The sequence below is a fragment of the Poecilia reticulata genome, linkage group LG15, assembly GCF_000633615.1.
Source record: "Poecilia reticulata strain Guanapo linkage group LG15, Guppy_female_1.0+MT, whole genome shotgun sequence".
Taxonomy (NCBI): Eukaryota; Metazoa; Chordata; class Actinopteri; order Cyprinodontiformes; family Poeciliidae; genus Poecilia; species Poecilia reticulata.
The window spans coordinates 21,916,138-21,931,908 of record NC_024345.1 but is presented as its reverse complement, the minus strand read 5'-3'; the positions used below and the strand labels follow the sequence as shown (position 1 = coordinate 21,931,908).

Genomic DNA, 15,771 nt, shown 5'->3' with positions numbered 1-15,771 from the left:
GAAATCTGTCCCTGGTTAGCTTGAGTCATTGTGTCAGACGAGGGATACAAACGTGGTATCAAACTTAATTACTTCAAGTAAAGTCAAAGTGAGTCCAGTGTGTTTCAGCTCTGCTCCTCCAAGCCCTGCAAGTTTTAGGCATGTCCCTAATTCGACACACATGATTTTAATTGATGTCTGATTAATGGGGTTTTGCTGAAATGAAAACACGCAGGTCAGTTTGCCTTGAGGACAAGGTCTGGGGAAGAATGTGATCTAAATGTTCAATCAACGGAAGCTGTTTTTAAACCCTTCTACACACCCCTTTCCCCCCACCACCCACCCATCTGCCCCTCAATATCCTCCCCCTTTCCTCTCTCCTCCCCTCCTCCTTGGGCTCCGGGTGAAACAATTTTAATTTTAAGTAACGGTTTTAAATTTTCACATTTTATTTTGTTAAAGATTTCTTTGGCTCTAGTGGCCTTTATTTGATAGTTAATTGACAAGAAAGGGGGAGGACATGCAGCAAAGGTTGCCAAGGCCGGGAATCGAGCCTGTGACAGCTGCGTCAGGGACTGGGCAGGGGTGGGCAACTCCAGGCCTTGAGGGTCTCCTGCAACGTTTAGATGTGTCTCTACTTCAACACACCTGAGTCAAATAATAAGGTTGTTAGCAGGACTCTGGAGAACCTGCCTGAACAGAGGAGGTGATTCAGCTGTTGGATCCATGTGTGTTCTACCAGGGAGACATCTAAGAGTTGCAGGACAATGTGTGCAATCTGTGCAGTTTGTTGCACCCCTCATCACCTTCTCATCTCCCCCTACTCCCTCCCAAGGCTCCCCACACCCACCTGCTCCTCCCAGCCTTCCCCTCTTTACCCCCTCTCATCCCTTCTTCCCTTCCCCCATCCTTGAGCTCTGGGYCAGAACATTTTATTACTAAGTGGGGGTTAATCATGTTTCAAATAACGCACTACATGTTGAGAACATTGGGTTGTGATTCCTTTATGTACATTTTCTTACGTGTCTGTAAATATTATTACTGACTGTGCATGATGTGTTGACACAAAAACATCTACAAGTCTCTACTAGGAGTTGTACAGTCCGACTCCCCCTTTTTACACTAGTGGTTTGTCCCAACCAAACAGCCATTTTGCTGCTGGTTTGTTTGCAACCGGCTTCTGAATTGAATTCTCCTCTGAGCAGTTTTATGGTAAGTTTTTCAATATTACTTTGATCTTAAATGTGTTTATTGAAAAATCAGGGCATTGTTTTGTGCCCATAGTAATCCTGGTTATTTTGGGGCAAAACTGATATTTTTAATAATTGAGGTCATGTCTCATTTTGTGTTATTTTCATCCTGCCCACCGCTCCAGGCCTAAGTATGAAATCCTACAAGATTTTGTGAGATTTGAGTTTTTAAAATAGTGTGGGGCCTATTGATTGGTCTGGGAGAGCAAGTGGTGGACAAGGAAGTGTAAGGTTGGCTGCTCCAGGTGGGCTTTAAATTGTTGTGATAGTAATCACTTGTTTTTCATTTATTATTATAATGTGCTTAGGGATGTGCTTAGATGCGTCTCTGTTCCAGAACAACTGAGTTAGATGATTGTATGACTGTCTGCAGCCATCAAGAAGTGCAGGTTGTTAATCATCCACACATTAAATCCAGGTGAGGCAGAAAGGAAACGCTTAAAACATGTAAGGCAGGTGAAACACTGAACCAAACCTGCTAATGACTGATTCAGTCTGTTGATTCTTGGATTGGTTACTGGTTAAACTGAACTGGTCTATTATTACTGGTGTGGGATCTTTATCAGCACGTGGACATTTTGTAATTTAATAAACTTATTTGGAAATATTTGTAGTTGATTGAAGATTAAACCAGCTATTAGATGGAAGTTTATTCTGTATAAATTATAAATAATTTTTCCAACTACAGTCTAAATCACCTTTTGCTCTATTTATCTGTCTCTGGTGTGTTAAATAAACCCTGATCCTCCCTGAGTTTTATCTTTAGGTTTTCTGATAAACTGCCTTTATTTTAAATATTGATTCCCTCATTTTAACATGAGTGCAGCACCATAAATCCTACACCAGACTGCAGCTTCATAGGTAAATGTAGTTTTATACATAAACATTAAGATGAATATTAATGAACAATTAAGATAAAAATTAACAGTGAGTGTCCATGGGGAACTATATGGTTTGTATTTATTCTCAGACCTGTAACCAGTACACTGTTTAATCTTTCAATGTCTTTCAGAACTTTTCAAATGTTTATTTCTAACCGGCACCTTCCTCACTTTTATTTTTGTGTTTTCCAGCCGTTGCTCTGCAGTTTGACCGAAAGCTGACTCTTGAGGACTGCAGTAAAACTGTCAAGAAGTGGCTTCATTACACGCCAGAACGAGAGGAAGACATCACAGGGAATCAAAGTGACGCCAACCAGAGTGAAACTGAGGTTACCACAACTTGTACCGTTTCCCTGGTTCATACAGTACAAAGCTTAACCTCATGGACTCTGTTCTTCTGTGGACAATAGACTGTTATTCTGACGGTCAAAAAGGAGTCAAATATGTTTAAAGATCTGTCCCTCTTTTCTTAAATAAAATGTTTTATCAAACCTATGTTGTCATTTTTAAACTTTTGTACACAGTTTACCCATAATCTGCCAATAATGGTGTTTAACACCAGTGAAGAAACTTTTAGTGGTATGTTATGATGCAGACCTATCGGACCTAAAAATGTACACAAATCCTTAGCTTTCATTCAATATGAAATCAACCCAAATATGCATGTAGATCCACATTCAGATGAAGGTTGAATCAACATTGATTCCTAATTCAATGTAGAATCAACAGAAATGTGTGCAGATCCACAGTCAAATAAGTGTTGAATCAACATTGATTTAATGTAAAATAAACAAATATGTGCAGAACTACATTCAGATGAAGGTTGAATCAATGATGATTCCTAACTGATTCAATGTAGAATCAACACAAATATGCATGTAAATTGACATACAGATGATGGTTGAATCAACATTGATATGTCATTTATGGTTGAAATCCTAACGTTGATTCAACATTCAAGTCACCGACCACTTTCAGTGTTGTTTCAATGTCAGCGTTCAACGTTGATTCAATGTTTCTGGCTGACATTGATTCAATGTTGTTTCAATCATTCTGTGCGATCTGGGGAGAACCAAAACCTCATTCATATAATTTGCTTGTGAAAACAATCTTGACCAATAAAGCTGAAAGGAGGAATCAATGAGTTACTAGAGCGTTTTTCTGATTCTGTAAATCAAAGTGCAACAAGAGGAAATGTTTGTTTTATGAGATAACAGCAGTAAAAAGGTCCTGCGATCAAACCCAGCATCAGATTTCCTGCAGGTTTCTGTCTCCTGTGTGAATGTTGGTCCTCTGCAGGACGGTCGATTTATGTTTTCGCATCCACCGAAATAATGTGTAGTTGCGCCACTGCCAGTCTCTATGAACTTTTGCTTCCTTTGGGGTATAAATTGACTTCACAGAGGATTACAGGAATGGACCAAGTGCTGTCAGATTAACAAATAGTTCCTGTCCTACATGTCTGTTAACTAGATACACTGCAAAAACGGAAAATCTTACTTCTGCTGTTTCCAATGAGAATATCTTAGTGCATTTAAACTAAGACAAAAATAAGTTACAAATAGCTTTTCAGTAAAATATAGGAGCAGGTTTTAAGTCAATAATTCCTGATTTTAAAAAAAAAAGAACTGATTATTCACTTAAATTATTTCACTTATAACTTGGGGAAATGTTTTCTTATGGAAATAATCTGCCAGTGGAATCAGAACTTTTTCATCAATATTAAGGAATTATTGACCTAAAACAAGCTCATGTATCTTGCTAAAAAAATTACTCGAGTTATTTTTGACTTATTTCCAGTGTGCTAAGATATTTGCTCTAGAAACCAAACCAAAAACGTGGTAATATTTGTGGTTCTGCAGTGCAATTTTATATACACCGACACTAAACTGATTTATTTAATCCACCAGAGCTTCGTCATGATACTCGACAGAACCGACCGGGACAACAAACACAGTCAGAAAATCACAGCAGAAAGATCAACTTATCCTGCAGAGAGGATAAAAGGCCACAGCTGTATGTACACTGCAAAAAAATTAATGTACCCAAATATTTTTGGTCTAGTTTCTAGCAAATATTTTAGTACATTTGAAATAAGGCAAAACTAACTTAGAGGAAGTTTAGAGTCAGATATAGGAGCTTGATTAAAGATGATAAAAAGGGTGCTAGTTCCACTGGTAGATTATGTCACTAATAAGACATTTTTCCCATGTTATTAGGGAAATAATCTGCACATTTTCATCAAAATTCAGAAATTACTGACATAAAACAAGCTCCTCTATCTTCCTGAAACGTGAGTGAGTTTTGTCTTCTTTCAAGAGTACTGAGATATTTGAACTAGGAAGTCAACAGAAAATTCTTTGTAGGATTTTGTGTTTTTGCAGTGTGGAATAAACAGAGGCTGTTACAGATGATCAGTTCAGTAATTGTGCGGCTCGGCCCGGATGAGTGAACCAACAGAGAGGACGTTGGCTCCGGCAGAGTCCTCAGGATCCTGGAGACTCAGATACACACCAAAGGTCACCTACAGTTCGCAAAAATAAACTTATTAGACAATATTTTCAAGCACTTGCAATAAAACCAACAAACAGCACGGAGGTGACTGTGACCGTTATGAACCCACCTTCCCGGTCCGGTATGCAGACAGACTGATGAGCGGCTCTTTGGTTTTGGTTCCGGTGTCCTGGTCTACTCCAATCATCTGGCACCTCCCGCAGCGACCTGCGACCTTTTGGTTGACCACACAGAGAAGGTAATTTCACTCCTGCTTCCACCAGGTGTTCTGGAAAATGTCCCCTCTGCTCACCATGAACCGCGTGTCGCCAATAATCAAGTGTGACCAATTATCCTCCTCAAAGGGTTCTGCTCCAGCGATGACTAAATTGGCGCGGAAGCGGCTGATGACGCTCTGCGTGTGGAGGAGCTGATGGCCGTCCTGCCTGCGGAGGGGAGCGTGTGTGGAAATTACATGCTATTTTTCCCCCGCGCTGCATTTAAAAAGAGCCACTGTGATGTCAATGTGCGGACGTCAATGCGTCCCGGAGCGAGGAATAAAGTGTTGTGCGTTCCAACCTGCTGCTCATTAGATCCTGAATGAGCGCCACGCTGGCCCGGTTGATCATGAGGTACTGAGCTTCGTTCACCAGGGAGAGGAGCGGCGAGTCGGCAGCTGGAGAAGAAAGACTTTATGTCACCCCGAAGATTTGTTTCATTTCAGGAAAAACTTTCTCATTTACAGTTTCTGCGAACTCCTTCCACGGAGAAATCGTAAAAATGAAGTCTTACGCTGATTAGTGGATAAAAAGGTGATTTGAGTAAATTCATTAATGCTGATCAAATGTTTACTGGGAAAATATAATATGAGAGAGACAGAAACATCAGTCGTGAATATGTTTCCCTTCCTTCCAGCAACAAGGAGCAGATACAGGGCTATTTTTTCACATTTTGTCATTACAACCACAAAAGATAATGCAGGGTTTAAAGGATTTTGAGATTGTTTTTTTGAATTTGATCAAATATTTCTACTTTAGACATATTTGCTATACTTTACCCTTTCCAAAATCTCCATGCAGAAAAAGAAATATGAGAAAATAAAATAAGCAAACAGACTGGAGAGAAACAACATCCAGTTTCTGTCCAGTCCATGTTTACATAAAAAAACATTTTATATAAAGAACATGGACTGGACAGAAACAATGTCCAGTTTCTGTCCAGTCCATGTTTCTTACATGGACTGGACAAAACATTTTGTTATGTAACAAAATGTTTTGCTAAAATTAGTTTGTTATGAGACAGATCTGTGAAGTTTGATCTCCTTCACTGAGCTGCTGCTGCTGTCTGAAGACATTTACCACACTGTCAATAAGCCTCATGTACTTGCTGCTAAATGTGCTTATGGCAGAGAAACAACTTAACCGTTACAAGAAAACCATTTATTGGTCCTCACTGGTGGCCATGCTAACTAGCCTTAGCATTCACAGCAGGCTCTGCTAGCTGCGGTGTAACAAAGCACACAGGGGTGATTGACAGCGACAAGACCCGCCTCCTGTCTCTGATTGGTTGTTTCTGGTTAGACAAAGGAGCTACATTTTTTTCAGATTATTTGTCTCAATCCTCCTGACAAAAAAAAAAACCCCAACACATTCTGCAACTTTACAGAACTTTGATTTTCGTTACTCGCCACATCGATCACAGACGACATTAAGTAAAGCTGAAGCAGCAGGACTAGCAGTGAGAAATACTGCCACCTGCAGGTGGGAGTCAGCATCACTTAAACCCAATGTTTCAATAAATCAACAGAAACATTTTCGAGAACTGCAGAAAATCCATAAAAAGTCCTGTTTGTAAATCGAGAGCTAACGAACTGAACCCTGGGAGTTTTCCTTTAGGAGAATCACAGCATCATACTGTGGGGATCATTTTCTCCAGCAGAGACGGGAAGCTGGTCAGAGCTGATGGGATGATGGATGGAGCTAAAGATGAAGGGAAACCAGCTGGAGAAAACTGGAGACTGAGGCAGTTTTACCTTCCAGCAACACGACGAAATCCAAACATGCAGCCATTCAGATAAAAGCATTTTAGAATGGCCCAGTCAAAGCCCAGATATTGACCTACTTGAGAATTTGTGGCAAGATTAACACAGTTTATGACACTCTCTGCCCAGTCTTTTAGTAAAGAAGAACCTGCAGCACAAGGTGGGTTTGTAACTGTGATGTATTCGGCACAGGAAGGCTGGGTACAAATGCCTGCCACACTTTTCAGATTTTGTAGTTTGTAAAACATTTAAAAAAATCATGTTTCCACTTCCTATTGGGATGAATAACAACAAATACATAAGAGTTTGTAAAAAGGAGGTGAGATCCGAGGATAAAAACACCTTTTTAAGAAACCATGAAAGGAGAATTGAGGTTCTTTATGTGTTTCAGATTAACAATTAAGTGAGATAAAGGCGAAAACAATCTCTTTAATGTGCAGCCATCTTTCTTAATGATCAACGTCCCAAACAGCGGCCCAGTGCCAACATAAATGCTGAGGATTTTTCTCCTGGGGGTTGAACGTCTCAAACAGGAAAGTTTGGTGAGTTGGAGCCGAGCGGATCGCCCAGATGACGCCATCCTGACTATCTCACGCCGAGTCTGAAGACAAAACACTGAAAAGAAAGCCTGGATTACAAATGACGAAAGACACGGGTCTGTTCCAGTAATGGAGGATCAGCGAAAAGGATGTATCTATTGCATTGTGGGTAAATGAAGGGTGGAAGAAATATTCAATTTCTTTTAGCTTAAGCTGGAGAAAGACTTGCGGCAGAGGCAACGATTTCAGAATATACGCTCTCTACTCTCGATAAGCTCCTGAAGAAAAACTCTCAGGGTTCAGTTCATTAGCTCTTGATGGGAAAAAATCCATCTTACATTTATTTTTTTAAAGTTTTCCACACAATTAGGGTGTGAAAAGTTTAAAACAGATGCAAAAAATGTAAGAAGTTATAAAACTCTTTATCAATTTTACCATTTTCCCTCAAATGTCCAAACTTCAGGTTTTGCAAACCATAATAAATAATTTCTGTGCAATTCAGCTGACAAATAAACAAACCTGCCTCGGTTTCTAAATGAATTGACGATTATTTCAATAATCGATGCATCACGATTGTTGCTGTTTGCCAATATTATGTGGCAAACAGAAACAAGATGTAAATAATTATTGGTGTTTAGTTTCAACTATCACAGTGATACCAGAACGTTTAAAAAAAAAAATCGTCTGATACCGATGTTAAAGCCGATATATCGTTAAACCTAGAAATGATTTATTATATTATGGTGAATTTCCAAAGTCTTACAAATTTGTAATTTTATCAGGAGTTTATATTCTACAGAGCCAAGATATCTATTATTCACCTGGTGATTATTTTATTTTGTTGACATGTAAGTTGAGTATTTTTTGTCTTTGTGTATTTGACTCTAAGTCTGAGGCAGAACAGAGTCAATCAAGCTGAAACGAGCTGCAGAGACGCGGTTCACGCAGGTCAGGAGCTTCCTGTGGAGACCTGCAGCTTTTACCATCGATTTTTTCTCTCCTTTCTAACCTTGAAGAAGTTTTACATAAAACAAGAAGCATTTAATCCACCAAATGAAAGTTCCTAACCCAAAAGGATAACATGACCTCTTTAATTCTCAGCATGCATTCTTTTGTTTGACTAATTTCTTTCAGAGTTATTGTCTCTTAGTAATAACAATCAGAGAAGGCGAGAGCCCTTGAAAATATTTTACTTTAGTGGAACCTTGACGATAATCGTATCGCTCCACGGGGGTTGGGATATCAGCTGAAAACTGGAGAGAAATTAAAATGTGGCGTTTCCAGACAAAAGGATGATAATCAATAGAACGGCCATAATCTGTGAACATTTGAAGAAGAGGGATCAACAGAAGTCTTGTTTATTTGTGGAACAGCGGTGGGCTTAATAGTCACAGAGGAACACAGATAAAGTTATGAGGCAATAAAAAAAAACACCTTTTATATTCATGGTTGGTTTTGTTATTCAGTCCATCAACACAAAATCTGAAGTTATAAAGCGAAGCAGCGAAGGACTGAGAGAAAAACTACGGATCTCTGAAGAAACATTTACATCTACAGAAAACACCAGGTTGTTCTTTTGTAATTGAAAACATGGAGGTATTGATTTTATCATCTGGGTTTATTTGATTGCACCTCTAAGCTACTGAGCAATTTATGCTATAAATCCCACAAATATCCCAAAGCTTAAGCCGTTTCAGTTTCAGTAAAGCTTTACTTTGAGTTATTAAGAGCTGCAACAATACAGGAATGCAAACCAACGAGCTACAGTGAGACCCTGGCAGGGAATAAATGTATTATTATTATTATTATTATTATTATTATTATTATTATTATTATTATTAAATGTGTGTGTTATTTAAGCTCATCTTGTGTTTTTGTAATGTCAAGTGTTTTGATTTTTGAATTTTTGTTTGATTGCTGTGAAATGTGAGTTTTTTAAAAATACAATACAAATAAAAATATAGTTTTCTTATTATTGCCGTTATTATAAGGATGTATCATTTAACATAAATACATAAATTCTACTCAAAGATGTTTGAAAATGTTTTATGTTTATGTTTTATCCCAAACTCAATTAATAACACAAAGTTACTCTTATATTTAGCAACTTTTCAGACATAAAAAACAGAAAAATGCAGTCGATGAACTCCTAATGATTATTTGGAATAAAGGTTGAAACTACTTCCTTTCCACGGTACAGTTATGCACTACTTTGTTCTGGTTTTGCACATAAAATCTCAGCCCAGTTTGTGTTTGTAACAAGACAAAATGTGAAAAAAATCACAGATTTTCAAAAGCGTGAAAATAACTGAGCCCTAAAAGCTGAAGGAAAACTGACAGTGTATTTTTTTGTGACCAATTATTAAATTACTGAGCTGTGTTATATCTAGTTTGACTCAAATAAATGAAATAGCATTAAATAATACAAACTAAGTGCTGGACTTAAATATTACTTTTATAGTTGTTACACAAATAACAGGTTAAAACCTTCCTGTTGTTTGCTGCTGCCACTGTTGGAGAAATATAACATATCAAACTTGTTAACTTTAAATTTACCAGCTGATTTTAAAATAACATGGTTTTAAATACCAGTCTGCCTTTCAAATTCAATATATTTTTCAAGTTTGCTGCTTTTCTAAGGTGAAAACCAACAGCCTTAATATCAGTGGTATGATGTAAGCTAATTTAAAATGATGCTAATGATAGCATAGAGCAACTTATAAATGGTTGACATGTAGGTTTAGGGGGATGTGGGGGGGTCATAATGAAAAACCCAAAAAGCCTTGGACCGGCCCTGTTCCCATGTATGCATGGTTTCTTTTCATACATGACTGATGGCTTATCTGGTCTGAGCTGCTCTGTCTGAGTGTGTGCTGGTAGTTTGTCCTGTGTGTCTCCATGGACCTGGACATCGACACCAGGCCCCCCCTCAACCCGGATAAGCAGGCAAAGATACTGGATGGATATTTTTGCTGTAGCTACCGTCGGCTGGCTTCTTCTTCATTTCTCGTGTGTAATCAGGACGTTGTCTTATCAGGCGGCACGGCTGTCCCAGGAAGTCTGAAAGCCATGATGCAGCTTCGTCTCCGCAGTCCATCGTCTCCACCCTGGGAGACAAGAGGATTATTTTCAGGAGGCCCAGGAGGCATTTCTTCAGAGCTTCATGCTTCCTGCTATTTGCTGCGACATCTAATCCAAGAATCAGTGAATAAATAGTGTTTTTTCTTCTTCTGTTTTTTATGGTGACATGTCATGTGGGGATATGTCAGAGGAGATTAATATCTCCTTCCTATTGTTTGTTTGGCTATAAAAAGTTGTGGGCAACAAGACCTTTCTAAGAAGCAGAGAGAAAGAGGCCCAGACAAGAAAAAAACAAAACAAGGGAGGAAAATGCCGATGTGTTTTCACCTGTCCCCGCAAACTTTACTGCGACACACACGAGAGTCTGCGTGCAGCCGGACGTCGTCTTCCAGGGGGACCGACACGCTCTCCATCCCTGCAGGGCAAAGAGGGAGAAGAGGGAAAATCCTCTTACTGGAAAATTCGCCTGATTGAGACTTTCCTTGTTAGGCAGTGAATTTATTCTCAGTGAGACGTGCAGAGACTCTCTGACCCGACGCCTGCAGGAACAATTTGTTTGCGGCGAGGTGGACTTGTGGGCGAATGAGGCACAAACGCGTCTCCCTCTTCTGACTCAGACACACGCCGTTGTGGTTCACCACCATCCAGCCTCTGTCGTGCAGCAAACCCAGCGGCCCCACCGGCCAGTCCTGCACCTGCACGAAGAGCAGCACAAGGTCCAATCACACCCAGAGAACCACACAAAGACAAGAAGCTGAGTTATGCGCTCCAACCTCGTATGCGCCGCAGGATTTGACGGGGTAAATATAGATGTTGGTCAGAGTGTAAGCCTCCCCGGGGCGCTTTGAGCCTCCATGTCCAAATCTTTTCCGAGACGCTTCTGCGGATTTCTTCTCAGCTCCTTTGTGGATTTGTCCATTAGAAATTTCAACTGAAGGACGTTCATTGGATTCCTCTGATGGCGGCCCGGCTGTTTTCAGCTTCTGCAGCCTGACTTGGTCTACCGTGACGGGTTTCTCCACGAAGCACTCGGCAACAAACTTCAGGAACTTTTGACAGTCTTCGAAGGTGGACATGTAGCCGAAGGACACGCGGACGGATCCGGTCGGCTGGCCGTCCACCAAGTCCATGTTGTCCCCGCAGACATGACCTGCCTTGTAGAGTAAAATAAAAAAACATGCTTCATTTCACCTTCACCTTCTGTCATTTTCATGCAGCAAAAGAATTTCTATCCTTCAAACTTTTTCACATTTTGTTACGTTGAAACCAAAAACTTGAATGTTTTTTGGGGGGTTTATGTGATAAAGCAACACGAAGTGGTGCATAATCATAAACTTCTTCTCAATAAATACATCCAGACTGCAACAAACAATCAGCTCTGCAGACCTCACACATGCTGGACACAGACTGTTTACATTACCTTTGTATTGTCTCAGAGCAGCGGTGTCACACTCATTTACGTAATTATTTTGGGTCAAGATCAGGATGAAGATCAGGAATGTTCTCAAGGTTTAGTTGTGGCAGAATTTATTGATAAAACTCGTTAACAAACTTTTTAAATATTAATAAAAGACTGTCCTTGATTTCGATGAGTTCCTCTTAAAGTTAAATAATATTGAACATCTTTTCACATTAATCAGTCCTTTAAGAATTTTGGTTGTTTTTGTGACTTTTTGCAATCAAAATCACAGATTTTGTGGAGCTAATTTAGAAATTATGTGGTATTTGCACTTATGTATGGCTGTAAATGTGGCTTTTTTTGTTGTTATTCGCTGTTTGATCACAAACTATAACTTGACACCCACTAAGACTGAGGCAGGAGTAGTAGAAGTACGAAATACTGCCACCTGCATGTGGGAGTTAGTCATTAAAACTAATGTTTTTGAATTTTTTTTGTGGAATAAACTCAAAATTAAAGTAGCACAAAAAGTGCAGCAAACTGCTGATTTTGCGTGAATATCTGCGACGGAAGGAAGATTGATGTAATTTGGCAGTATAAAGATAAAAACTGCTTTGATTTGATTGATGAAATAATATTTGACAACATGACTGTTGCGTATCTGCCTAGACTCCAGAGGGCCACATAAGAAGCTAAGGCGGGCCGGATTTGGCCCCCAGGCCTCGAGTTTGACACACAATGACATTAAATCTGCTTTTCAACAACCGAGCTGTTTTAATTCATTAAGCCTCATTTATTTGGGTATTTCTGAATGAAACTGAACAGGTTGGACATTTAACAGCTTGGAAATGTTTAAGTGGGGTGGAATTTTACCCCGGAAAAAACTAACATGGAGGCAAATAGTGACTATTTGATGGAGTGTTGAGGTTAAAGAGTGCTAAACTTTTTGAATATGTTTATTTTTTCAGCTTCACTGTATTTTTTTTCAGGTTGAAGTAGTTCACAGCCTGACTTTGTGATATTTTAGGGTTTTAACCAGATTATTTTCTGAGGCAAAAATAAAAACAAGCCCAATCTGAGTGGATTGAGATGAGTTTCTGTTCTCTGGGGCACATCTCTCAGGATTCAATTATGAAATACCTTAAAGCATCACAAACTATGTGTGACACTGAAATGATTTTATTTCTGCTTGGAAGAGTTAATACTTGTGAAATTATTATAAAGCACTTTCTCATCCTCTCTCTCCTCAAAAGAGAGAAAAAACAGAAAGTCGGAGTCGTTTTTACAGCTTTCCATGGATTTTGTAGAGACTTTATATGAGGTGTCGATCAATATTTTGCAGATTTAAAGTCTCCGGGTGGCACAACGTTGAACCCCCAGAGCGGAAACAAACACAAGAAATAACCAGAGTTAGTCCAAGAGGAAAAACATTATGGCTCTACCTTAAAACAAGCCGATTTCCAGGTGTTAGAAAAAGAGTTATTGGATTTGGATTGGGGGGGAACTGCATCGTTTTCTTCTAGTTCACAATTCTGTGCTCCTTTGTCTTATTATATTTGAGCATTTTCAGTGAAATGCTCAAATATAAAAAAGCTGAAAGGATGTGAAAACGTTTGCTCCTCCTACCTGCAGGTTTCTCTTCATCTGCTGGCTGGAGATGCCCAGGAAGGCCTGGCAGGCGCCGGTGTTGCAGAAGCAACCAGTTCTCACATGAATGTTGTACAGACTGGCCATTCTGTCCACCTAGCAGCAAAGAGACAGAGAGGACTGCTGTAGCATTTCCCAGAGCTTCCTATGCATAAACATGCATTAATTAAGCAATTAAAATATGAAATGAATCCCTTCAATCAGATGTACCTGTGAGTACCCAATTATCTGTCCACTTGAATCCAGGAGGTTAAAGTTCAGGATTGCTCCCTGAGTGATTGGACTCTCAAACTGGCCCTCGGTGTATATCTGCGCCACCGGTCTACCGTTGCCATGGCAAAGACTTGAGAGCAGCATGTAAGTGTAGCGTGCCAAGCCAAAAGTGTGCTGCTGGATGTTGTGCATGCTCCCTGCGGGCGAAAACAGATAAAGACGAAAACAGTTTCAGGTTCCTATCAGGAATAAACTGGATGCTTTATGATTCTGGTATTAAAAAATAACAAGTCTAACCTGTTATCCTGTAAAGAGATTCAAACGCATGGTTTAAAGCGATGATGTCCAAGAAGGAGACAGTGCCGTCTTCAAATCTTTATCAGAGAAATGAAACATGTTACAGTTAGGCCTGACATTTGTTACCGGATGATAAACTGTCACAGAAATTACTGCAATAAATGATTAGATTGTTGTTTTGAGAACATTTTCAAGTAATATAATGGTAAAGGGATAGAAATGCAAGAACACATTCTCAAAAACTCCAAAGAATATTTAACTCTGAAACTGGAAGACGTTTTACATTTTCCACATTAAAACAAAGTTGTCCTACAAAAAGACTGAAGACTTTTCTTATCCAGTTTTGGGAGAAAGAGAGAAAAGAGAAATTCAATAAATCATGCAAATAGAAATGATTGAGCTTGTTTTAATTTATTAAGTGATTTATTGAATATTGCGACAGGCCCGGTTACAGCTCAGGATAAAAACGAAGCATCCAGAGGATTTTACTGGCTGCAGGACTTCACCTGTCAGAAATGTTTTCCACCTGCACATAATAATCCTCTCCAGAAAGGTAAGCTGCTGCTGTGCCTCCTCCAAAATAAGACTTTTTTAGTATGCCTGCTGCGTCGTTACGGACAAGAAGAGCCCCCAGACCCGATGGGAAGCCGAATATCTTGTAGAAGGAAATGGGAATGAAATCAGCGGGGCAGTCCTGAAGGCTTAGAGGGGAACAGCCGACATGCGAAGCTGCATCGAGCAGCACGAACCAGCGGCCTGGCAGGTCGCACGCCGGGTAGAGGCGTCTCGCCTGGATGCCTCTCACATGGCTGAGAGGATACTTCCTCCCTGAGAAGTTGCTCTGCGCCGGGTAGCAGAAAAGGTGCGGCGTTTGGCAGGAAGCATCTTCTCCTTGAACTCTGTCCTTTGCCCTGGTTGTCAGCTCCTGCGGGGCAACAGGAAGGGCAACGACCCCCAGGGCTGCAGTCCATCCTCTCATGCCAACAACAGACGTGTGGCTGTCGGTGAGATAGCAGAAGAAACTGCCAGCCTCCCTCGTAGCACCGGAGCTCCAGGGAAAGCTCTCAGCCACCAACTTGAGAGCAGCTGTGCAGCCAGAAGTGAAGATCACCGAGTATTCTTTGGAGGTGGTGTTGAAATGCTGCAACACTCTGCAAGAAGACAGTCAGTTTTTAGTCATTTGGACTGGAGTATCCCAGAGCTGCTGAGTTACACGGCGAGGCGCTACCTGTCTCTGACCCGCTCCACGGTGTCGTGTGTCAAGCTGCTGCTGGGATTGTGGCTGTGGGGGTTTCCTGAAGAGAAAAAGGCCAAAAGCTTCTCAAGAATTATGCTGCTGTAAAACACAGGCTGAAGGAACATTTTAGGATTTATTTTTGTATTTATTTCATTTCATACTAGTGGCTTATTTTATGATACTTATTTTGTAGAAGTATTTCATGTACTTCAGGTTTAACTCCACTAAAGCTGCAGTATGTAACTTTTTTCTGTCGCCACGTTGTGACAGTATAATATGAGACAGATAATCTTTGAAAAATCAGTTTCCTCCACCTGTTCCCTGAGCTGCTGCAGCTGTCTGAAGAAATGCACCGCCAAAAACAACCAATCAGAGAAGGAGGAGGATCTTAGCACTGTCAATCATGCTTGTGAACGTGCTTCTAAATGTGCTAATGGTGGAGAAACAATCTATAATTAAAGGCAAACTGTTTACTGGCCTTAGCTAACAGCTTTAGCATTCACAACAGGCTGTACTTGTAGGAGAGAACAAGGGAGCAGTGCATGACTGACAGCGCTAAGACCCGCCTCCTGGCTCTGATTGGTTGTTTTAATTTAGCACTGGGATAAGGCAGCAAAGCTTGATGTTTTCATAAATTATCTGTGTCACACCATACTTTCACAACATTGTGACAGTTTCAACAAATGTGTAATATATATATATATATATATATAT

General features: G+C 40.1%; 1 protein-coding gene across 2 annotated transcripts in view; it reads right to left on the bottom strand.

Annotated features, from left to right (window-relative positions):
* Positions 1 to 4,320: 4,320 nt before the first annotated feature.
* The window catches only part of mocos (molybdenum cofactor sulfurase), a 13,005-nt gene continuing 1,554 nt past the window's right edge, over positions 4,321 to 15,771 (bottom strand). The window contains exons 3-15 of one of the 2 annotated variants that reach the window (XM_008430059.2): positions 15,049 to 15,115; positions 14,327 to 14,971; positions 13,821 to 13,897; positions 13,521 to 13,720; positions 13,290 to 13,406; positions 11,038 to 11,418; positions 10,797 to 10,959; positions 10,592 to 10,679; positions 10,166 to 10,290; positions 5,183 to 5,279; positions 4,917 to 5,049; positions 4,734 to 4,838; positions 4,321 to 4,634 (exon numbers count right to left, since the gene is read on the bottom strand). In XM_008430059.2, coding sequence (XP_008428281.1) covers positions 4,530 to 4,634; positions 4,734 to 4,838; positions 4,917 to 5,049; positions 5,183 to 5,279; positions 10,166 to 10,290; positions 10,592 to 10,679; positions 10,797 to 10,959; positions 11,038 to 11,418; positions 13,290 to 13,406; positions 13,521 to 13,720; positions 13,821 to 13,897; positions 14,327 to 14,971; positions 15,049 to 15,115 — 2,303 coding nt within the window. In that variant the 3' untranslated portion in view covers positions 4,321 to 4,529. Of the gene's footprint in view, positions 4,635 to 4,733; positions 4,839 to 4,916; positions 5,050 to 5,182; positions 5,280 to 6,567; positions 7,260 to 10,165; positions 10,291 to 10,591; positions 10,680 to 10,796; positions 10,960 to 11,037; positions 11,419 to 13,289; positions 13,407 to 13,520; positions 13,721 to 13,820; positions 13,898 to 14,326; positions 14,972 to 15,048; positions 15,116 to 15,771 lie in introns of those variants that run through there. The other variant, XM_008430060.2, reaches the window with a different exon arrangement.